This window comes from Podarcis gaigeae, assembly GCF_964106915.1.
Source record: "Podarcis gaigeae genome assembly, chromosome: 1".
In the NCBI taxonomy this organism is placed as follows: Eukaryota; Metazoa; Chordata; class Lepidosauria; order Squamata; family Lacertidae; genus Podarcis; species Podarcis gaigeae.
This window is the reverse complement of record NC_139678.1, coordinates 68,799,516-68,823,104: the sequence shown is the minus strand read 5'-3', so window position 1 is coordinate 68,823,104 and position 23,589 is coordinate 68,799,516. Positions and strand designations below refer to the sequence as shown.

General features: G+C 41.6%; 2 protein-coding genes and 1 long non-coding RNA gene across 8 annotated transcripts in view; 1 reads left to right on the top strand and 2 right to left on the bottom strand.

The window, feature by feature from the left end:
- RNF141 (ring finger protein 141) overlaps nucleotides 1-9,178 on the bottom strand; it is a 17,018-nt gene extending 7,840 nt beyond the window's left edge. The window contains exons 1-4 of one of the 3 annotated variants that reach the window (XM_083725971.1): nucleotides 8,961-9,178; nucleotides 6,894-7,096; nucleotides 5,152-5,260; nucleotides 2,062-2,243 (exon numbers count right to left, since the gene is read on the bottom strand). In XM_083725971.1, the coding sequence (XP_083582097.1) occupies nucleotides 2,062-2,243; nucleotides 5,152-5,260; nucleotides 6,894-7,036 (434 nt within the window). In that variant the 5' untranslated portion in view covers nucleotides 7,037-7,096; nucleotides 8,961-9,178. Of the gene's footprint in view, nucleotides 1-2,061; nucleotides 2,244-5,151; nucleotides 5,973-6,627; nucleotides 7,097-8,960 lie in introns of all 3 variants that reach the window. The other 2 variants (XM_083725972.1, XM_083725973.1) reach the window with 2 other exon arrangements.
- LOC310838656 lies at nucleotides 9,170-16,917 on the top strand. 4 transcript variants are annotated; one of them, XR_014561101.1, is made up of 4 exons: nucleotides 9,200-9,252; nucleotides 9,770-9,831; nucleotides 10,686-14,133; nucleotides 16,666-16,917. It is a non-coding gene; the product is annotated as an uncharacterized lncRNA (long non-coding RNA). The 4 variants fall into 4 exon arrangements; XR_014561102.1 differs by lacking the exons at nucleotides 9,770-9,831; nucleotides 16,666-16,917 and having other exon boundaries at nucleotides 9,170-9,252; nucleotides 10,686-13,750; XR_014561103.1 differs by lacking the exons at nucleotides 9,770-9,831; nucleotides 16,666-16,917 and having other exon boundaries at nucleotides 9,194-9,585; nucleotides 10,686-13,750.
- On the bottom strand, nucleotides 10,635-23,589 carry LYVE1 (lymphatic vessel endothelial hyaluronan receptor 1). Its single transcript, XM_083725879.1, has 6 exons — nucleotides 23,284-23,589; nucleotides 20,260-20,431; nucleotides 18,369-18,508; nucleotides 16,220-16,492; nucleotides 13,177-13,255; nucleotides 10,635-12,331 (listed from the first exon to the last, which is right to left on the bottom strand). The coding sequence occupies exons 1-6, from the start codon at nucleotides 23,366-23,368 to the stop codon at nucleotides 12,145-12,147; spliced, it is 936 nt and encodes a 311-aa protein (XP_083582005.1). The 5' UTR covers nucleotides 23,369-23,589; the 3' UTR covers nucleotides 10,635-12,144.

The window sequence follows — 23,589 nt, the reverse complement described above, 5'->3', positions numbered from 1 at the left end:
CTACCATTTATGAACCAGTTCCCCAAGTCTTCTGGGTTTAAGTTGAAGACCTACCTAAGAAGCAACTTTCACATGCCAAAAAACATAAACAGCCACAAAGAACAGGTCTGACTGTTGCTCAGATTTAAATAATTTTTCTTCAAGTTAGATTAAGAATGTAATGCGCAGCTCTATCCTTGCCGCTACTAAAAGTTAAGGTGTAATCCTAGGACACCCTGGAGAATGTAAGATGATGCGGCCTTCCCTCTCCACAAAGCTCAAGGATTAGTTCCTTGTTCTATACTGGTGGAAAACTATGGCATTCAAAATGACTGCTTTATTCTGAACACCATACAATAACAAAAGAAACCACACATATCACATCAAACAAACAAACAAACAAACAAACCTAAGAGTTGAAGCAAGAGGAAGTAACAGAATACATGTCTCAAGGAATATGGATTGAAGAATGATTTCTAGGAACATAGAAAGCTGCCTTATCCTGACTCAGACCATTAGTTCATGACAGTGGTTCTCAATAATTTCAGGAAGGGGTCCTCCCTGGGTTCTGGCTGGAGATGCTGGGGATTGAGCCTGTGACTTGTTGCATTCAAGGCAAGCCCTCTAACACCAAGATACAACCCATTCCCTTTCCAGAATATTTCAGTAAACCTAAGATTCATGTGGGCCTATATGACACTGTTCACTGAAACCAGAGCAGGGGTAGCCAGAATAGTGTCCACCACAGCATGCCAGTTAGCATGGACAGCAGTCAGGGATGATGGGAGTTGAAGTTCAATAAGATCAGGAGGGTGCCACATTGGCCACCCCTATGTATAAAATAGGGAGGGGGAAAGTGTTTCAAAAATAGTCATGGAGATAGCCAGATGTTGGAAAACCAGTGATGGGCTGAACATTGATTCTTGGTATAACAGAGAATGGTCAATAGCATTGGCTGAGAAACCAACATGCCAGGTGAGAGCGGCAAAGGGCAAACACAATCCATATTCCTTTTATAACATATGGCAAATGTTTATTGAATACATAAATTTTTCAAACTGTGGCAGGAATCCACTCAGCACTCATGGGAAAATGTGGTGTGATCTCTTAGAGTAATCAAATGAAACTTTAATACATAGCATAATAAAAGTATGTAATTTTATCAGGACAAGTTACTTGTTGTTTACTGCTGTAACAATTGTTTTATCAAAATTTATCTTCTGTACCATGAAAATAAAAAAAACAGTATTATGTCAGAGAGTTATTAAGCCCATAGGTGGCCTGGTGCTTCCATTTTATTCAAGCCATTACATTTTGTTTCCAAACAAACACCTTAGATCATAAGTCTGCAGCCTACTGCTGTTTAAAGCACTGCTTCATACATATTTGAAAAGGAAAAGATTCTGAAATGCCATGTGAAGTAAAAAGTAATTCTGCTCTTTATAGGTAAGAAGCATAGACACACTTAGGGTTCCACTGCTGTCATTGTATTTGTACTTGTACTAGTCTTTAACAGGAAATATAAGAACATTATGCAACCTGTTCATGTGTGCATTAGTTCAAGAGTTCACCTTCAGTAAAAGTGGAAACAGATCATATCCGGAGAAAGACTATGCTTCAAGCAATGTTTCAAAAAGGATAGGCAGATTACATGGCAAATAGATTTGCTTCTGCTGCAAAACAGATGATTTTCATAATATAAGCTCTTTGCAGGAAGAACATGTCTCTTTCTCAAGATTATATACAATATTTGAAACAGGCTCCCAAGTGCTCATTCAATGCAGGTGTTTTGCAGTTCAAGGCAACCCTTGCTTAAGCAGTACCAACCTACTAATGTATTATTTGCATACAGCTCAAAACAGAAGTTTGTAACTGTAATAGTTAGTTAGACGTATTGTCATCCAAGTTGAGATGAAAGATTTACTAGCATAATCATTAAACTTTTATTCTATGCAAAATATTCTTGTGTGTGTGTGTGTGTGTGTGTGTGTGTGTGTGTGTGTTTGAATATGTATACATGAGCTGAAGAGATTTGTGTGCTCAATTTCAAACATAAATGGATCTCTTAGAATACTGAGATACCTTCCCATCAAAATGCTGGCCTGACAAGATGCAACAGATGACAGATCCTCGGCAGCTCCTTCTGAGGCAATGTTCTGCGAAAGAACACTTGCTGCTTGACTCGTGACATCTTTATAAAGCTGCATGAACTGATATAAGTTCATGATTCTTGATGCTTCGACAACACCACTTGTCTTGTTTATCTAAACATACAGAAAGGAGTCTTACCATTTTTGCTACAACACCTCACTATCTGTGCTCAGCGTTCTTTGTTTATAAACATACACACTCCAACTAGGACATAAACAGAGTTCGAAGATGGTACAAAGATCAGAGATTTCTCACACTGTGGGTGGCTTAAGAATGCTCACAATGACCCTGTCATTTGAAAGGTCATCCATATAGTTTTAGTAACTTGGGTGAATGACCGTAAAGGTTGCATTAAACAACACAACACCAAGACTTTAAAAGTAGTTACATATGGGACCAAAGTCCAACCAAAATATATTGAGTTCCCAATATATTTTGAGATGAATCAGAGAATTAACAACTTTCACATACTTACAGAGAAGTGACTCGGGGGGGGGGGGAGAATCTGGATACCTTTTTTCTTAACCCTCCCTGCCACACCACCATGGGTTTTTTTGTTTTTGAAATGTTTTATTTAGGGGCTGGCGAGACAGCGAAAAGCGAAATGCACCCCCCAATTGACCTGGGGCCACTGCCCCTCTGGCCCTCCCCACGTGACGCCACTGCCACTGCCTCCTTCCCTCTCAGCTCAGGATTTTGCCGCCTTTTGAGATAGTTAGATTCATACTGTTCGTACTGGTTTTGCTGTTTCTGTTCCTTTCCTATGGTGGTTTTATGAGCTCCTTCCCCTTTCCTTAGTCTTTCAACTGTTTCCTCTTCTGTAGAGGAGCTGTCCAGTGTGCTGGACTCTTCCAATCCTGCTACTTGTCCTCTTGATCTGGTTCCATCTTGTCTTCTGACTACTATGTCTCTTTCTTCTGGCTCATTCACTCTAATATACAAACATGCTACAGCTTCTCCTATTCTTAAAAAAAATAATCTACTGATTCTTCTCTTTCTAATTATTGTCCCATCTCTCTGCTGCCTTTTGCTTCTAAACTCTTGGAGTGTGTTGTCTATTCTTGCTGTCTGGGTTTTCTTTATTTTAGTTTGGCCCTTGATTTTATTCTCTACTCTACTGAGATGAAGCATACTAATGACATTCTTGTTGCCAAATCAAAGGGTTTACATTCCATCTTTATTCTTCTTGATTTTTCTGTGGCCTTTGACATGGTTGATTGTACTCTTTTACTGGGTTCCATTAATGACTTTGGATTTTGTGATGCTGCTCTACTGATTTTATTGTATTGTTTATATTATTTTAGATCGTATGAGCCCCACCCCCAGTAAAATTTCTTATCTTAAATGTGTTCAGAGCCATGTACATAGATGGTGCTATATAAACAAATGTTAATAATAATAATAATAACAACAATAATAAATAATTCAGGTATTTGGCCAAGGAATGTAATAAGGGATTCTGCCAAGCATATTCCTCCCGCAAACAAGGCCTTTGCACAACACAGCCTCTGACTCCTATTGCTTCTTATCTACTTAAGATTTCTCCATCTTCTGCAGCATGTAAAAGAAACTGATCTGTTTGGAAACACTCACATCAAATCAAGAAATACATTGACATGTGAAAAGGTAGAAACTTGTTGCAGCCATGGCAAACTTTCAGTTTTTAGAAATCCATGATAAATAGGATGACAATTATGAAGAAACAGAAACTGACAGGGAAGGCTTAGAAAAAGAGACCGATTAAATTTCATGTACTGTTCGTTCGGATTTTGTCCCCCCTCACCTCTTTTTATCAGCTCTTTTTATGTTTGCCTGACACTATTGAGGACTGGAGAAGACATAATAATTTTCTGAATACGTAATACCGTATTTTTCGCCCCATAGGACGCACTTTTTCCCCTCCAAAAATGAAGGGGAAAAGTGTGTGCGTCCTATCGGGCGAATGCAGGCTTTCGCTGAAGCCTGGAGAGCGAGAGGCATCGGTGCGCACCGACCCCTCTCGCTCTCCAGGCTTCAGGAAGCTATCCGCAAGCCTTGCAAGCCCGGTGGGAGTTCCTGCGGGCTCACAAGGCTTGCTGGCAGCAGCCTGCAGCCCCGGCAAGTGTCTGCAAGCCTCGCGCGCCCGGCAGGAGCTCCCGCCGGGTGCGCAAGGCTTGGGGCAGCAGCCTGTTGCCCGAAGCACAGGGAGCCCTCTGGAGGGCTCCCCGTGCTTCGGGCGAGTGTCTGCAAGCCTTGCGCGCCTGGCAGGAGCTCCCGCCGTGTGCGCAAGGCTTGGAGTGGCAGCTTGCCGCCCGAAGCACGCGGAGCCCTCCAGAGGGCTTGCCGTGCTTCGGGAGAGTGTCTGCAACCCTTGTGCGCCCGGCGGGAGGTCCTGGCGGGCGCGCGAGGCTTGGGGCAGCAGCCTGCAGCCCAAAGCACGTGGAGCCCTCCGGAGGGTGCCCCGTGCTTCGGGCAGGCGTGTGCAAGGCTTGGGGCGGCAGCCGCGGCTGGGGGGAGGGCAGGAATAATTTTTTTTTAATTCATTCCCCACCCCAAAAAACGAGGTGCGTCCTATGGGCCGGTGCACCCTATGGGCCAGTGCGCCCTATAGGACGAAAAATACGGTAATTGGTTTTACTATAATGATGGTTTCTGGGTTTGTTTGTTTTTTGCCACCTCCTCCTAAGCTGGCAGAACCAAAGAGATACTAGATTCCTTACAGTTCAGCAGTTTGTAACTCCATTTGTAACAAAAACTTTAAAAATAAATTCAATTTTCCAATTATTGTCTGAATAAAAAGTGCTTTTAATTATAATTCTATAATTCTATGGGAAACCAAGTTATACACGACGCATTTTATGTTCCTAAAGTAACAAAGTGACTTTTGATATGTAAAGAGCACTTTAAAAAAACAAGTATTGAAAAATAAATAAATTCAATTTTCCAAAAATATCTGTTCCACACCCACCAAAGATATAGGAGAAATGTCCCCCCCCCCCGCGCATCAACATTTACAGAATTTTTACAATTCTACAAACTTACCTTAGTACACACCACTCGAACAGCTACCTTCCAGAGAGCAGTGGAGTCTGAACCTGGCTGTACTTCAAATAACAGGTGCTTGTCCTGGCCAGAACCCAACTTGGCAGTTCTGAAATTATTTAACATCCATTTATTTCACAGTATGAAATAAATTTGTAAAGCAAAATTCAATCTAGATTAGAAATGATAACAGCCAATATTCTACACTTTAATCTAGAGATCCAATTCTAGTACATACACAAGAAACAGACATCCTCGAGAACGTACAACTACCAACTATATTTTAATACACAATAAAATGACGATGTAGCTTTCATAAATCTCCCTCAGCTTGGGATTCCTAAGATAACACATTACCCAAGTCTCCTATCTCTCATCCTCATCTGTGCCCCCTACAGAGGGAATAATTTTTAAGGCAATTAAAGAATATGAATATATGGAGCTACCTTACAGATTATTGGTCCATCTAACCCAGTACTGTAAACTGTGATGGCAGCTGCATATATAGTACCTTACCAAATAAATTAGTTCTTCTTCCCCCTACACATATGCTGGCTAAAAAACTTTATGAACATACACTTCATAAGGTGGGTTGTAGCCAGCACTAACTTATACCACTACATTATTGTTAGATGCCACAATGCTTTCCTTCTCTGCAACATACTAAAATGGCAATCCATGTGGAATTTTATAAACATGCACATTTCAACGTTAATGTAAACTGCTAGACTATATTTTACTCATCTACAATCAAAGAGACAGAACACCTTGTAGTTTAATAAAGTTTCTTATCTAGCACTGAATAGAACATCTGATGTACCCTATTTTTCGCCCTATAGGACGCACTTTTTCCCCTCCAAAATTGAAGGGGAAATGTGTGTGCGTCCTATGGGGCGAATGCAGGGTCAGTGAGTACCGACCCCTCTCACTCTCCAGGCTTCAGGAAGTTATCCGCAAGCCTTGCAAGCCCGGCGGGAGGTCCCGCGGGCTCGCAAGGCTTGCGGGCAGCAGCCTGCAGCCCAAAAGCTCAGGGGACAGCGGGGAGGCGGAGCGCCGCCACCCCGCTATTCCCGACCTGATCTGGGGGCTGGCGGAGGGGGGGGGAGAGAAGCAAGCTTGCTTCTCCCCCCCCTCCGCCAGCCCCACAAGCTCGGGGAATAGCGGGGAGGCGGAGCGCTGCCACCCCGCTATTCCCGGACCTGGTCTGGAGGCTGGCGGGGGGAAGAAGCAAGCTTGCTTCTCCCCATCACCAGCCCTCAAGCTAGGGGGACAGCGGGGCAAGCCGCTGCCCCACGGAGGCTAGAGAGGCTGTCCCTGAAGGCAGAAGAGGGAGACAGAGCGCTCTGTCTCCCTCTTCTAGCTTGGGGATGGCTGCGCAAACCTGGGGGGGGGGGAATAAATTTTTTTTCCTTGATTTCCCCCCCAAAAAACTAGGTGCGTCCTATGGGCCGGTGCGTCCTATAGGGTGAAAAATACGGTATATCTTTCATTAGGTTTCCCACCACCACCAGAAACAGCTAACACATTCATTTTGGAATACAGGCAACTCCCCATTTGTGCAGGGGTTGCATTTTGGGTCACTGAGCATGTCGGTCATTCCACAGCCCAAAATGGCACATGTGTGGGTGGTCAGGCATGTTCCAAATATGTGCAAACAAGGAGTTGCCTGTAGTGTTAAGGAGGATGTTCTTTCAAATACTGAGTCATCTTAAATGCAAAAGAATAAACTGAAAAAGCCTTACGTTTCATTCATTTCAGCTACTCTCCCCAAAAATTCTTCATATGTCAAGAAACCACTTTCTCGAACCAGGGATACATGTTTGACTACTTTTTCTGGCAGCTTATTAATAGCAGAGTGTGTCTGGCTTGAGAGCTGCTGGCCCATGATGACGGTCTTTAGCTCAGCATCCAAGAAGAAAGGCAGATCCACTTATTTGGAGAGTTTCTGATAAACAAATTTAAAAACGTTGTACTGTATTAGTATGAAACAATCAACATTGGATGAAATAATCAAGATTGGGCTTTTCTTTCACTTTTAATAAATTGTTAACAGCTATGCACCAAGATCTGTACAGATACCAAGACCAAAATTGCACAACCACAACCACTATTGTAACAAGAAGGCAAATTTACTTAGTCCCCTGTGAATATACTTACTATGTGAACAGAAACTGTAATACACAAAATGCAATTACAGTCAACCACAATGCATCTGCTATATTAAAACCTTGTAGACCAAAATGCAGCACCTGCTCATGAATTGCTTGGCTATTCATGTTAAGCCATCCAGAAAATAACAGGGTACAGCAAGTTTTAATAAACTGTTAATCGGAAGAGCATCTAAAAGGTTGAACATGGAACACACTTCCTAAATTATACATGTGGTTTAGAAACTACTACAATTTAAGCTGCAATTTGCCATGTTAGTTTTAAATATATGTATTTTAAATAAGGACTTACTAACATGTACTTTAAGGACTGAGAAATAGTAGTTTAGCTTACAAATTCTTTTAATCACTGCCAAATAGTAAATAGACCAAATGCTTTAATTTCCTAAAACAGATACGCAGGGATTCAACAGACTCCTAGGAATACAATGCAAAATCATAATGAGAATGCCAGATGTAAGCACTGCGAGACCATGGCACACTCTGTAAAAGTCTTATTTACTTTGCAGTTCATTTTTTGCAAACTTCTAGAAGTTATATATAGAATAACTGAGATTCAAGAGCAACCAAATATCACATGCTCATAATAAATCCGAGGCAAAACTTTTTTTTACCTAACAAAAGTAAAAGGATATCACATCCTATGTACCTATTTTTTACACAAAAACAAACAAGCAGAAAGAAGCTCCTTAAAACAAATGTTTCAACCATTCGCTAACCTGTAATTCTAGAAAAAGGCAACCCTCTCCTCACCATTTCACCACAGTGAGCATGTAAAAAAAATCATGTTTGATATATCTATTATCAAACTGATCTTTTGTTAAAAACAAGTAATTACAACACTCTTTTGGGTGGCTGAACAGTTATACCAACCCCAGCCTCCTCCTACGTTGACATCACAGGAGAATCCAGCACTTCAAAATAATATGGGACACAAGTGTTTTTGTAAACCGCTTTGAGGTTGTTTTACACAACAAAGCGGTATACATATATATATATATATTTGACGAAACAGAGAAACAAGTGGCTCAAAGTCCTTTCGAGGTTGGAACGTGCCTGGGTTTTCTGACCCTCGCTTTAGCACAAGAGGTACCGCGAACGGGTATCTGTTGTTGTCAGCCCCTTAGGCCCCACAAAGCAGGGCAACAGCTTTACTTTCCAAACTCGGTTTTGAAACGGAGCGTGCTCGTGAGAAAGAGGAGGAGAATCGGAAGACCCGGCCCCAAATCAACAAGAAACCGCACAGAGCGGCAGGGCAGCCGGACCCCTCGCGGGGCTGGGCACTTGCCCAGCTGCGCTCTGGGCTCGGGAGCGAAAGGCAGCCCCGCCGCGCCCTCCTTCTCCTCTCCGAGGTCCCAGAGCTCGCGGGGGCGCGCGGGCAGCGCCACACCCACCCGGAGACCCTTGAGGAGAACCGTCGCCACGACGCCGTCTCCTCCCTCCCCGCTCGCGGCCCGAGGCGCCCAAACGCTGCCGGAGGGAAGCGGAGACGGGCGCTCCCGGGCCTCCCAACGCCCGAGGGCGGGGTTTCCTCAGTTCCCGAGCCCGCGAAACGAGGCTTCTGGGCAGGGGCGGCGGGTGGGAAGGGCGGCTCGGGGCGCTGTATCCGCAGCCAAGAGACGGAGGGAGCTCAAGCCTCACCCGCAGCGCCTCGGCATCCTGCTGCTGGTCGCGGGCACCGCCTCCCTCCGGGCGCAGAGGAGGCCTTGCTCCTCTTCTTCTTCTTCTTCTTCGCGGTTACAACTAGGCGAGCGACGCGAAAGCTCGACATATGGGCCAAACCGGCTCCCGTCGCGTTCGGCTTACGTATCCTCGCGCTCCCCTCGCCCGCTCCCCCGCGCGCCCTCTGCCTGCCGTTGGTTTTTCTGGTTGCTAGGAGACGGACAGAAGCTGCCCTCGTGAGAATTCCTGTTGGGATTCTCTTCCTGGGCGTGTTAGTATCCCGACTCTGGTTATAAAAGGGTTGACACGCTCCCCTTCTTCTCTCCAGTTCTAGTGAGGCAGTTCGCGCTTCGTCATTCCTTCCAACTCTTACAGTTTTGCGATTCTATATCGCCTTTTTGCCAAGGCATCCAAAGCGGGCTACAGTTTTGCAATCCCGCTTGGTTATACCGGTAATTCTCCCACCCACTCACCAGCCCATAAGAATAAAACTCATGCAGCCCTCTCCCCCAGCGCTTATTCTTCCTTCTCACAAGGAATAATAATTTCCACCGGAGAGCTTTAGTGGCCACACTGCCAACAATTAATGTGCTTGAAATAATAAGTAAATAAACAATAATAATAATACACAAACCCTTTCCATGGATGTAACCAGGATTTATTTTAGGGAGCACAGGCTTTCTGTAAAGGGGAGTGGGGGCAGAACTGAGTTACCTGCAACGCAATTGGACAATTTTGTTTGTTTGTTTATTTATTTATTTGCTTGCTTGCTTGCTTGCTTGCTTTAGGGGGGCAGCTGCTCCCCTGGCTACGCCCATGGCCCTTTCTAAATCCATGGCAAAAAAGCTGGGTGAGTCTTGTTTGCTTGTAGAGGAAGAGAAACAGGATCAAAGGCTGAAATTTTATACTGTGCTTAGTGAGATCGGGAATAAGTCCCAATCAACAGGGCAGGCCTCTGCAGAAATGTATAGGATTGCATGGCAAATAATTTATAACATGGATTTCAGATTCGAAAATGCACTTAAAATTTGCTCATTGAAAACCTAATCCCCCCCCCCCATTGTTGGGACAAGAGCTATGTTGGAACTGACTGCCTACCTGCACACCACAGAATCTTTCCTTTTCTCAAAATTTGGCATTTTGCTACTGCAACCACTCTTGGGGACAAGTCTGTGTTCCCATCATGTCCACCAGGATCCTCAGTAATTTTCAAGTGGTCCATGGAGAAAAGTTTGGGAACCACTACTAAAAAGGACTAAACAGAAGTTTTTTTAAAAAATAACATGCTGGATCAATTACATTAGTAGTTTTAAAATTTCCTACCTTCATGAACCCTTTCCACATGGACTTGTTTGCTGCAAACCCCCTACATGTTAAGAACTGGGGGGCATTCTAAGTGCACATTCAGTTCATGCAAGGCTGGGCCTTACCACATGCGATTTGGACTGGTAGATTACTCCCTGCGGCTGCATGAGACCGACATTCAGCAGTGATGGACAATCCACAGTACAAAAAATCCTGATAAACAAGGAATCCCTGGCAACACACTGAGAAAATTAATAATGAGCATGGGTAATAGTACTGTATCTTGAAGAACTGATTGTGGCCATTGGTGTACTAAATGGTCTGTTAAAGTTATATTCAAGAAAACTATTTGCAACAAAACCTGGTTTAATATTTTCGTATCTTGCATATTTCCTGCAGGAAGTACATAGTCAAGTCTCCCCCTTTCAATAAAGGTCAACAAACATCTGGAGATCAGGTGTGGGAATCCTACATATGTTATTGAAGAATGGCAGCTTGTCAGTTTCTATTGAATGGAACCCATCATTCTTTGTGTAACTGTTTTCAGGTATTTCCTGCAAGGGTTCATTTCCAAGAGGTAGAGTAAATCAGATTTCAACAGATAATTTATTTGTCTTTTAGGTGGACGTGTGTGGTTCAGTGATGCTTTGTTATGTTAAGAACTGTGTTACTCATTGAACTTTGACTACCGATTCAGGCTTGGCACAAGTGTTGTGTAACAGTTATTCAGGATGCTAAAAACATAGTTTTGTAGTAGGATTCCTCTCGTATATGAAATGAAGTGGAACTTGGATCTTATCCATTGTGTTTACTTCTCAATTTTTTCCTATGTGTTATTCTAGCCCACATCCCAAATCAATTCAATATGCATTGCCCATCTTGAGAAGTAAAATTTACTAGGTAGTCCCACTGAACCTTCTTGGATTTACTTACTTCTTGTTGTTTAGTCGTTTAGTCATGTGACCCCATTTACTTACTTACTTTGGTGTAAATATAGTTAGACTCCTATAAGTATCAATGGTATGTTCGAAATGCCACCATTAAACAATTTACTATGGCCTGACATATGCACTTTGAGTTTAACTAATGGCAAGAAGAGCCAATTTTGTATGCTTTTTTGGTTTGTAGATGAGCTCCATACAACATTACAAAAATTATTTCTGAATTTTTTTTTTATTAAGATGGAAAAACTGTCCATAACAATTAGAAACCAATTATGTTGTTTCAAAAGATTGTATTAAAATATATCTCCCTGGAAGTTGTATAGAAATAATTATATTGTCTTTTCAAAGCAATCTTAATAAATAAAATGGTATACCATAGTATGATAATGAATGTGACAATGGCAACATGTTTTTTTGGAGAGATATATTATGTTTTAATCCTAAACACAGTTGCTGCAGAGAAAACTCTATAGAAGAGGATGGAACATACCTCAGAATGTCATGCAAATGATTGCTCTGTTATAATTGTCTTTGGTTTAAATAGAGAGAGGGAGGGAGAGAGAAAGAAAGAGAGAAGACTGCCTGCTTAAAGTGATTCCTATAGGGAAGTGTTTAGTACAATTTTATCTGAAAAGTTGGATACAACATTTCATAGTTACAAAGCTTGTGCCACATTTTCCCATGTGAATCAGATCTTTTCTCTCCTCTCCACATTAACCCTTCCATTTATGGAATTCTGTAATGAACTAGGCATATTTTTGTAATGACATGGTATAGCTGATATGCATAAAGTACAAATTGCATAGAGAGACAAAAATATTGACTTTGGCAGTATTTACAACCATCCATTTATAAACAATTTGCTAATATCTGTCATTTGTTCATCTAAGATATGTCCATTTGGATGCCATTTCTTAAACTTCTGCTTCCAAACATTTTACCCGTGGTTCAGGCTTGGCTTGAGATTCTTCTGTGTTTTTCCCGTTTCCCTTGGGTTCCTGCTCTGGAGTTTTGACGCTTGTCTTTGTTTCTTTGATGTTCTTGGTTTCAATTTCTACCTTTTTCTCCTCCTTGTTGGAAAATGGAAATGTTTTCTTGTATCTTTAAACAAATTTGGAACAAGTTAGGAAATTGTAACCATAAGTCTCCAATTTTCTCTTCTCCAAAGGAAGCTAAGCACTTGCACTATGTCTGGAACATCTTGCCACTCAAAGAATTGAAGTAGGCAATGAACATATTCTTGAGAAGGTGCAAGGACAACTCAGATAACCCTTAGGATGCTGTATAGTTAACTTTGAACTCACCAGAGCCACATAAATACCACTGTGCAGCACAGCAGTTCCCAATTCATGTGTTTATCCCCCAAGAGAATTGAAGGATGCATTTAGGTAGAATCCCAAGACCAGATCAGAGCACTAGTGCTAGGTTCTTTTATGAGCTGCTGTTCCACAGAGGGTCACAGATCTGGTGGTCAAGAGACACATGGGCGTAGCCAGGATTTTTGTTAGGAAGGGCAGGACTTTCAGGGGGGGAAGCAGGATTGATGAGATTGGTCAGTTAGTTAAATATTTCTATTGTTTTACTTGATCTGGGGGCAGCTGCCCCCCTGCCCCCCCCCCCGCTACATCCATGAAGAGACCATAACATGCAGATTATGTAAATGCACTTCCATTCCATGTGCAGAACACTGTATATGAACACATGCCTTTGGGTGTACATTCATATGCAAATGTGCTTCACCTGTATTATATTTCTACTGCATAAAAGAATAAACATGCCAATGAAGGTACAGGGTTAGAGGCTGACTTGCACAAAGCATTCTATCTTCAGAGTCCAAGGCTCACTTCCTTGGTCAACATGTTGAATGTGCACATGTCAAGGCAGCCGATGTATAAAGATGCATATGGATATTTATTGTAGCGAATAAAACAAAAAAATACCCTTACTTTTTGACATAGCAGACTGCTAAAACAACTGTTGCTGTGAAGAAGATGAGGGCAAGCACAAGGAGGGCAGTGGGTACACCTAGAGAGAGAAACAGATTGTTTTAGAATCAAAGAGTGTGAAGGGTAATCCATCATGTCTGGTGGTTTCCAAAGGCTGGTCAGCACACAACATTGATTTGTGGATGGGAATTCAAGGGGGCGTTTTGGACCTATACAGCCTTTCACTGCTCAGGACCAAAGTATTTGAGGAACTAGCTTGCTCTGTATCAGGGACTCGCTTCTCAGCAGTTGACTTGTCCTCTCTGTAAGAGTTTAGGAGATATGCAGCCAAGAAAGGGACATTTACTGTTACACCTTGCATTGTGGAATGTTGTTTTCAGGAATTGCTTTTCTCTCCCTGTTTTTTAAAAAAGTATCTAATATATTTCTGTTTTAGCTTGTATTTGGTTTTTGTGACTGGTTGAGTTGTGGATGTCCTTTGTTCATATTGATGGATCTGTTGGTTTTGTTTTCATTTATGTGATTTTATATGAAAATGTGATTTTTAAAATTAAAAAACCATGTTTTGTTTCTACTCCAAAAGTGTTATAAAATGTCTTGAAGCAGCACACTTTAAAAAAAAATATACACAAAATATTTTGTGGCCAAAAAAATTTCCCTGGAACTTAACAGAACAGCAGGAATTTTTGTCATACTGGCATGCTTTTGTTGCTGAACAACTTGTCCCCACAGAGCATGTGCAACTAATTAGTCACCATGTCCTGGCATATGATTCAGCCTGGGCGTAGTTGGTAGATTAATCTTGGCACTGATAATTTTTTTAACATTAAGCCACCCCAAAATGCCTGTTAGCATTACTTTATTTCTGTTCTTGTCCTCTCAGAGTTGGAGAAAGATGATGTCATCATCTAGACTGACGAGAAAAATCTAATGTTGCAGTGCTATGCACACTTAAAGGTAAAGGTAAAGGGACCCCTGACCATTAAGTCCAGTCGCAGATGACTCTGGGGTTGCGGTGCCCATCTTGCTTTAATGGCCGAGGGAGCCGGCGTTTGTCCACAGACAGCTTCCGGGTCCTGTGGCCAGCATGACTAAGCCACTTCTGGCGAAAGCAGAGCAGCACACGAAAAAGCCGTTTACCTTCCCGCCGGAGTGGTACCTATTTTTCTACTTGCACTTTGATGTGCTTTCAAACTGCTAGGTGGGCAGGAGCTGGGGCCGAGCAATGGGAGCTCACCCCATCACGGGGATTCGAACTGCCAACCTTCTGATCGGCAAGCCCTAGGCTGTGTGGTTTGGACCACAGCGCCACCTGCTTACCTGGGAGTAAATCCCATTTTATGATGGCAAATTCCATTAGCAAAAATTATGATGGCCAGATGCAAAAGAGGACAGGGCTCATGAACCTTTAATAATTAGTAGAATAGGGATTTTTTTTGCCAGCATAGGTTGCACAACAGTAGGATTAGCTGAAGATCCCTCTTCTAATCAACTATTAAAGGTGCGGGAGTGTGGTCTGCTTTTCTATCTGGCCACCCTGGAAGGACATTTCCATAAAAAAGACTTTGAAACCACTTCTGTAGCTCAGTATCCCTGGACTGAAATGAGATTGACTAAGAATTCTTTGACATAACTACTTTGTTGTGTCATCAGCAGCCACAATGAGCAGCAACTATCTGTCATGCCCTTTTGGATACAGGGGAAGAAGAACTCTCTTATATCTCAAAACTAGCACACCTCCCACAAGCAAGTAAGCAGCAGAAACCCACCTAAAGCTGGAGGAGGGGGCAAGTTTCATGCAGATATCAAGGAGAGGAAAATGGGGGAATGGGTGGTGGAAAGAGAGAAAAGGTGGTACTCACCTATCTTGGGCTCTGTCCTCACCCATTGCTTGTTTTAATTCCACTCATTGCCAGCACTAGGCCTATGACAGATTACTTCCAACAAGAGAATGTGACCCTTGACTTAAGGGCCGGGCCCCCTCAATGTTTAGAAGGCTCCGTGTACAGTGTCCTGATGTCACATGACTTCAGGCATGTGATATCAGAACGTCACATCGGGTCCCCTCAATCCTCTGGAGTAGGTGGCACTTTTGCCTGCACTTAAAACTTTACCTTTCTTGATCTGTGGCTTTGAACAACCCACAAGCATTCTTCACTTTCTCTCATCTACCTTTTCCCTAGTCTAATTTTTGGGAAGTCTCCTCTTTTGAAGTCAAATGCAACTTTCTTGGACTTTCCTGGCAATAGCCCACCTACATAAATGGTGAATTTGAGACCACTGTGGCCACTGTTTCCAATCAGTTCAACACCACTTACATCCTGCCCTAGGTCCTAGGCACCACTAAACATAAAATCCTGGGTAGCCACCCCTTGGTCGATTTGTTGTTGTTCTAGGCATAGCTATTTAGCGTTTCTAAACATTTTGCCTCTGCCATGACTGGATTGTGCATATTCCAAGTCTGTATGAAGGTAAGATTCCCATTGGTGTGAAGCTGGTTTGAGAAACAAATCCTCAGACAGTACTGTTTTATAACAACAGGATTCATTTGCATTTTGGATAATGTCATGTGGAAAGGCACTGAGTGCACAGTAAATGAAAGTGGGAACACAACCTTAGTGGGTTCATGATGGAGGCAAGATTCAAAGCAGGGGCTTCCTCAGCCATACTAATGCGAGGTGTCAGTTGTTTTTCCCCCAAGGGATGTAATATTAAAATAAGAGTCTTCTGAAACAGATCTAGGCTAGGCCAAAAATAAATAATTCTTAAAATACATCAGAAATGAAGAATCCCCTTCACTCCTGCAGGTCTGGTTTAGTTTACATTCTTTACAGCTTCTTGCTTCAAAATGTCACCTTTCCCTTACCTCCACTCAATATGGATTTTTTAAACCTCAGATGAAGACCTAGCTTTCCTTTTATTTGCATTAACACATCTACTGATGTTTTGTTATACCACTGGAAAAGACCAGAAGGCATGGGGAAAGTATGAAAACAGCCATACATATAATTCTCTAAGCTAAATAATGGGATGTTGCTCTTACCTCCAAACAGAGAATCATTTCTAAAGGCAGTTTGTTTTGCCGTGAGATGTAGGATCACATCCTCCGTAGTTGGTGCTGTTGGTGAAATGGTCTGCGTTACACATATAATACGATATAGCAGCTTTGAAGGCTCTTTAGTTTTCTGTGACTCAGATGTTTGAACTACTGCTGAAGTGTCCTGAGGCAAGACTGCAGAAGTAGAGTTTGCCTCCATAGTAACGTCGAGGGATGCAGTTGTACTTTCTTCTGGTATGCAGGAATTAATCCATGTGTCTGAAAAGATGAGGGAAAGCGGTGCAATGAGATGTATTGACACTAGCATTTTGCATGCAGCTGAAATGACTTTTCATACTGAATTGCAGTGAACGCTTTCCTCCTTGCTACAACCATCATAAATCAGGTGGTAATTTCTATTTCTTTTTGTTTGTTTGTTTGTTTGTTTAAAGTACACTTCATCATCCTCACCCTAGTGCATCTAATAGCTAAGCTGGATGGGAACTGCACTGTCAGCGTAAGTGGGATCCCTGAGAAACAAGAAGGAGGTGTCAGCAGCAGTATGGCAGTTAACAACAGGGAAGGTTGAATATCCATTAGAAAAAAAAAATGTTTTGCTGGGTGCTCTTTCTCCTGCTCACAACAGGAAACTTGGGAGCATAATGGGAGTCGAAAGCATTAAATTCCTGCACATCTGGTCCTAATAGTGGTTATTTAAATGAAACGACATACTTACTCATTGCTTTCACAAAATTAACATCTCATCTAGTTTGGCCCTTAGGCCCGGAAAAACATTGGTTCAGAAAGTTACCCAACCCACTACATTGCGGTGGTACTTAAAACCACATTTTAAAGGCATGTTTTGTGTGCGCCTGTAGCCTGTAGGTGCTTTGATATATTAAATGCAGCAAGAGAATTGAGCTGCCAGTGTGATCCTGAGGAATAACTAATCCCTTACTCTGAAGGTCGTTTATATAATTTACACAGTTTGAAAGCTATTATGACACCAATGGCCATTCTGAGTACATTTTAATATAATAGAAGGAAATGACCTCTTTACGGTTCTTCATATGAGTCCCTGGTGGAAGCTTGATGACGCATTTTCATTGACTGAATAGGATGCTGAATGACAGAGTGATATTACTTTTATCACCAGAGTCTTTAAGTGATGCCAAAAGTCACAGAGAGGACACAAATTTATCCAAGTACATTTTACACCAAGACTGTTAGAGATTAACACACTCATTATTAGGTAGTATTTTTGTGTTTTTATATTGTAAGATGCACTGTTATCCTAGGATGTAGCGCAGTACAGAAATTTCATCAACATCATCATCATCACCATCATCATGTGAAGGACAGAGACACTCTGATCCAGTATCAACCAGTAGGGTATCTTTTTCTATCACAATTTGAATTTTATGGAATGTAAATTGTCATACAAGAAATAAAAGAAGCAATAAAATACAATTAAAAATCATGCACCGTCTAGCAGAGTACATTGCAATTGGTACACCATCAGTAATTTTCAAGAGGTTTATGAGGAAATAAATTGGGGAACTTTTAGAATTTAGAGAGAAAAATGTTTCTTTTTAATTTTGCCTATCTGCTCTCCCCTTCATTCCTTATATTTCCATCCCATCCCTAATTCATAGAATCTTAGAATCATAGAATTGAAGGGATCCCATGGGGTCATCTAATCCAACCCTTTGCAATGCAGGAATTGCAGCTAAATAATCTCTGGCTAATAGCCATCCAACCTCCACTTTAAAACCTGAAAGAAAGGAGAGTCCACTGTAACAAAGTTTGATCTGAAACCTTGACAACAACATACCATGACACACCCAATGATTCTCTGCCCTGCCTGCTTTACTGCCCTTTCATACCATACACTTTGACCAAGGGGACACAGAGAAGTTAGCGGATAGTTTCCTCTCTCAGGTTGAAAGTTTATGTGTAACTTGTAGTTCCTTTTATCCAAGAGTCAGGGTAAACTGAGAGATGGTGGAAAATTTAAGTTGTGGGGTGGGTGACGCAGGCTGGCCATGATCTCATGGCAACTGGATAGCCTTCACATGAAATGTCGCTACATCCGCTTAAGAAAGAGATTTGATACAAAATATTATTGCTTGATTCATTATCTTGGCTCACTCACCTGAAGAATTGTAACAGTAAGCATGGGCTCGATAGTCATGTTTGGTTCTCCAGACGACTATTCCAGTGTTATTCCTACCACATTTTTCATTGGGAGTTATCCGGGAAATGACAACATACCCTTCTTGTATCCAGCCAAAACTACAACGGAAAACATTGTTTTTCTGTTAAGCGTATGCCCATATCAAAGAATGTACTTGATAAAATTTAGCATATAAAAGCTAAACTGAATGTTTATTCTGGTCACTGTGGGCCATTGAATAGCTTGCTTACTGATTGATTGATTGATTGATTGATTAATTGTGTGAGGCCCAAGTTTTGTTTCTCCCTTAGAAACAACCTACTCTGCAACATGGAGCTTTTATAGAAGAAAGGAAAAGCAAATAACGCTGTAGAAAAGTTCTCTCACAGGTTTATCTTTAAAAAGATAGGCAATATTTTCTACTGTTGACAACTTTATGGATTTGCAATCCAGGTTCCAAGATTTGCCATTTGTAGTCTAACACATGAAATTGTCATATGTTTAAATAGGGGGATGAAATGCCTATGAATGGGTCTGGACTGCATCACTGTGCAATTTGGCTTACTTGCAAATAAGCATGTATAAATTTAATACCACCTTCTTGCTGAATATGTATTTGATGTGGTTCTTCAGCATAATCAAACAACTCATCCAATAATAGCAAGTGTCTGTCACACACGACTACACTATCTCAAGGACACAGAAAGTTTTCTTCTTGGTTGTTTTTTTGTTTTTTTAAAAAAAACTTTATTTAGGGCAGCCCACCTAGGAGGCAAGATGAGGTGACCAATTCGGGCAGCGGGATCCATAGGAGTAGTAAATGCAACCTCCAAAGAATGCAATGCCCGCTGCCACAGTAGCAGTGACAGCTGTGGCATGCGCCTTGAAGACTGGATCTGCTGCCTTCTCAGCATCCCCTCATGCAGCAACCTCTTGGCATAGGGAGGAGCTCCTCACACCCATGTTCCGATGTAGATATTTATCCTGCCCCCATTCCCGATGTAGATCTTCACACACCACTTCTTCTCTGGTGGGGGTAGGAACCATTTTGTGCTTCACCACAAGTGTCAAAACGTCTTGGGCCAGCCCTGACTTTAGCGATTTCTGCACGTTGAAACCCTATACACATCTGTTTAGAAGCAAGTCCCATTGTGTTCAGTGGGGCTGACTTCCTAATAACTGTGTTTAAGATTCAGACTTAATAAAATTGGCAAGAAGAGGAAATGAAAAGCTGTATAATGTCACAGTCAGGATGTTACATGGTAAGTAATGTAAAACAAGAGTGTAAACGGAATGAAAGACATGTTATAAAAATGTGCAAAGATGTCAATGATTTGATTACTAACTATTTCTGAGATCTAAGGATCTACACAAACAGTTCTGTGACCCTAAGGAGGCTTTGGAGCTTACAAGTATTGAACAGCAACACTTCCTGTCACATAGCCCGTCTCTTTGGAAACTTGGGGACGTTTCAAAAGGAGTTTGTGATATGGGATAGCAGGATCCTGTCAATTTTTCAGTTGGTCTACTCTGAGTACGACTAATGTTGGATGTTACTCTATGGACTTAGACTTAAATATTTGAAATCCCTTCTGTGAAGGAAATGAACAGAGACAGTCACAGCACAAGCCTAACTCAATGTAAGTCCTATTGAATTCAATGAGGCTTACTCCCAGGTAAGTGAGGTTAAGATTGCAGCCTTAATCACAGAATGTTAATGTAAGAAAAGTCAGAATAAGGTGTAGATATTTAATTATTTCATGCTTTAGATTCATTTATAATAATATTTTTTAAAATATTGTATCTACAAAGAGATGTCTATTTGCCAACCTACAATAAAATATTTTAAATGTTGAAAGATTTTCTGTACCTGCAGGTTTCAAAGCCATGCTTCCGAGCCTCTTCAACCTGAGATTTATATGCCAACTGTAACCCCAGCTGCTCGCATATTTGTCGTGCAGTGACAAAATTAAATACACCTTTATTGTTAACATGTGAAGCAAGAGTTATTCCAGAAATCCTGCACTGGAGAGTCTTAACATCTGCAAATAGAGAAGAAATACATCAAATGATTACTTATAGAAATTTGATCTTTAATTTCATGTACTTTGAAGAGTGGAAAAATTATAAGAGCTACTTTACATAAAGTCAAGTATAATTACACCAACTAGCTGAGTCTCTCCAGCATTCCAATCCAGGGTCATGCCTATTCCCAATAACCAATATTCTTTAACTAAAAATAACTTTGGTTAGTAAGGATCAGGGAGAGCTGGGTTTGAACTCTCCCTCAGCCTAGTCACTCTCTTAAAGAATTGCTGTGAGTGTACAATGGAATGTAAAAAGAATAATGTATACAGCCTGGGACCACCTTGATATCCAAGGAGTGGTTTGGGAACATGTACTTTTAAATGTGTTCATAAATGATCTAGAGTTATGGGTGAGCAGTGAAGTTACCAAGTTTGCTGGTGATACAAAATGGTTCAGAGTGGTTAAAACAAAACAGGATTGCAAATCGTCTTAAGCAGGGTGAAGGAACAGTAAAATGGCAAATGTCATTCAATGTAAGCAAATGTAAAGTGATGCACATCAGGGCAAAAAGTCTTAATTTAATATATACACTTACAGGATCTGAACTGACAGTGATTGACCAGGAACAGAGGCAGTTTTAGGGGAGCAGGACTGGTTTGGGCGCCACGGTGCAGGGGTGCCTCAGCAATGCTGTAGAGCGCAAGAGATGGGTGTGTGGGTGCTTGATTTTAGTGTCGTCATACAGGGTGCTGCTGAAATTTGAGAGCTCAAAGGCTGCCACTGCTGGGAACAAGACCTTGGAGTCTTGAGAAAAGCCTGAGGAAGTTTATGAGTATAGGCTACCATATGAGGGACTTTTTAACCAAGAGAAAATTTGAGTAAGCAGGGACATTATAGAGGTGCATTAAATTATGAATAGCATGAAGAAAATGGATTGAAAACTGTTTTTCCCTTTCATAATACAATGGTACCTCAGGTTAAGAACTTATTTCGTTCTGGAGGTCCGTTCTTAACCTGAAACTGTTCTTAACCTGAAGCATCACTTTAGCTAATGGGGCCTCCTGCTGCTGCCGCGCCGCCGGCATACGGTTTCTGTTCTCATCCTGAAGCAAAGTTCTTAACCCGAGGTACTATTTCTGGGTTAGCGGAGTCTGTAACCTGAAGTGTCTGTAACCTAAAGCATATGTAACCCGAGGTACCACTGTACTAGAATTCAAAGTCACTTGTTCAAAAAGAACATTTGACAAATGAGGTACAGTCAAGATGATAAGGGTCTATCAGATTTGAAGGCAAGGAATATCTGCAGTATTTTGCAGAACAGTTAGCCTTGGGAATAAGAGACATCCTTTCTTTTAAAATAAGGGAACAGGGTTTAAAAATAAGCATTGTGTATCTGAATCTTGACTCCTCTTTCCTCTTTAGTCATCAATTTGCCTCAAACAATACTCTGCTCTCCAAGGACCAATTTTTCTTACCAAGCTGAGTGCTCTCGGTGCATGCAAATATTTGCGGTGTTTCAGTGCCAACACTACCATTAGGCAGGAAGGGACAGTACATATTAGAGGGCATAAGATTACCGGTATTTAAAACAACTTTAATTCCATGGCGTCTTTTGGAGTTTCTGCTTCAAATAGCAACATGACTTTGCTATCTTTTTTTATTAAGTGCTTTACTCATAACCTAAGTTTCCTAAGATTAGGAAGTTTACTTGAAACAGGAAAATGAACTTAATTGAAAGAGCTCTGTATGATTTCTTGTGCAGTGACAAATAGAACTGGAGAGTTTGATCATATTATAAAGCTATATTAGTCATTCCAGCGGCTTGGCTGTTCTCTCTCAGGACTTGAAGTGGAAATGGGTGTGGCTGAACTTGCAAGGAAGGAAAAGGAGGAAGGGAAGGGATTCTATCTGAAACGATGGGAACAAGTAAAGGAAAAGGGGAAATGATATTAAGCTTGTGGCGACTGGATTTTTTTTTAGCATGGATAGAGTGCTGGACTGTGCTCTATGACAACTATAACCTGGGCTGTGAACTTACTGGCTAAAAACAGGTGACTGGCTAGCACTCAGCAGAGCAACTTTGAATCATTTTAAAAGTCATTAAACTAACAACCAGCAAAAACTTTTGAACTGCTCAGTAGATTCAAAACCTTGTTTTTTGTGGTTTGGTTGATAAACACATTTTGAAGATAATAAGAGGGAAGGGAGGAACAAATCCAAGCCAAAAAAAAAAAAACTTTAAAAAAAAAACACAGAAAAATATCTGGTTCTGCAACTAAGGTAACTGCTGCATTACTTGTAACACCTGATTCAGAATTTCATTTTTGAATAATTTATTAACGTTCTAGTTGCATCTTTAACTGGAGACACTTAAGAGTTCTTGGCTGCTTCCAGACAGCCTGTTTATTGAGTATCCTGATTTGTTTGCATAAAGTTTATAGGGAAGTTAGGTGACGTTGGCTATTTATTGAGAATTCATTTTGATTTGTTTGCAGGAAGGTTATACAATGTTGGGCCAAGCAAGTGTTATTCCATCCATTCCAGTGCATCTTTATTGCAAAGAGTCCAAATTTGGGGGGCCAGAAACAAGTTTGTTGTGCGAGAGCATCAAGTCAGCTTTAATGGTGCCAGCCAAATTTGCTGCTATGTGTCTGAATCCCACCCCAAAACAGTGGCAGTCTGGAAGCACCCCTAATTGTTTAGGTATCCTCCTGCTCTGTGTTTCATTTTACTGCAATCCGGGATTAATTTGCAGAGCTGTGAATAATCTTGCTGAGAATAGTGGGCTGGATTCGATTAACTTGTCCTTACAGTGCTACAAAACACGTCAGAAAAAAACAGTACAAGCAACATACTAAAAACGTACCTTCCAAAGGAAAATTGTGCTGGGTTGTGATGCTTGCAATCCAGCTTGAGAAAAAGAAGATTGTAACTCCAACGTGAGATGCCATCCTCGGGAACAGGAGGTGTCGAGATTCAAGCCAGGTTGCTTCCTTCCCACCCTGCAGTGTTGAAAATGCGACGCCTGGCGCACCTTGTGATCTCCGAATGAGGTCCTCTCTTGAGAACTGCTGGACGGCCACTGTGCTCCACTGCAGGCAGGAACGAACTTGTTGCTGAGCTCAAAAGCCATCCCACAGGTCAAGGTCACTAAGTGGAAACGCATGACACC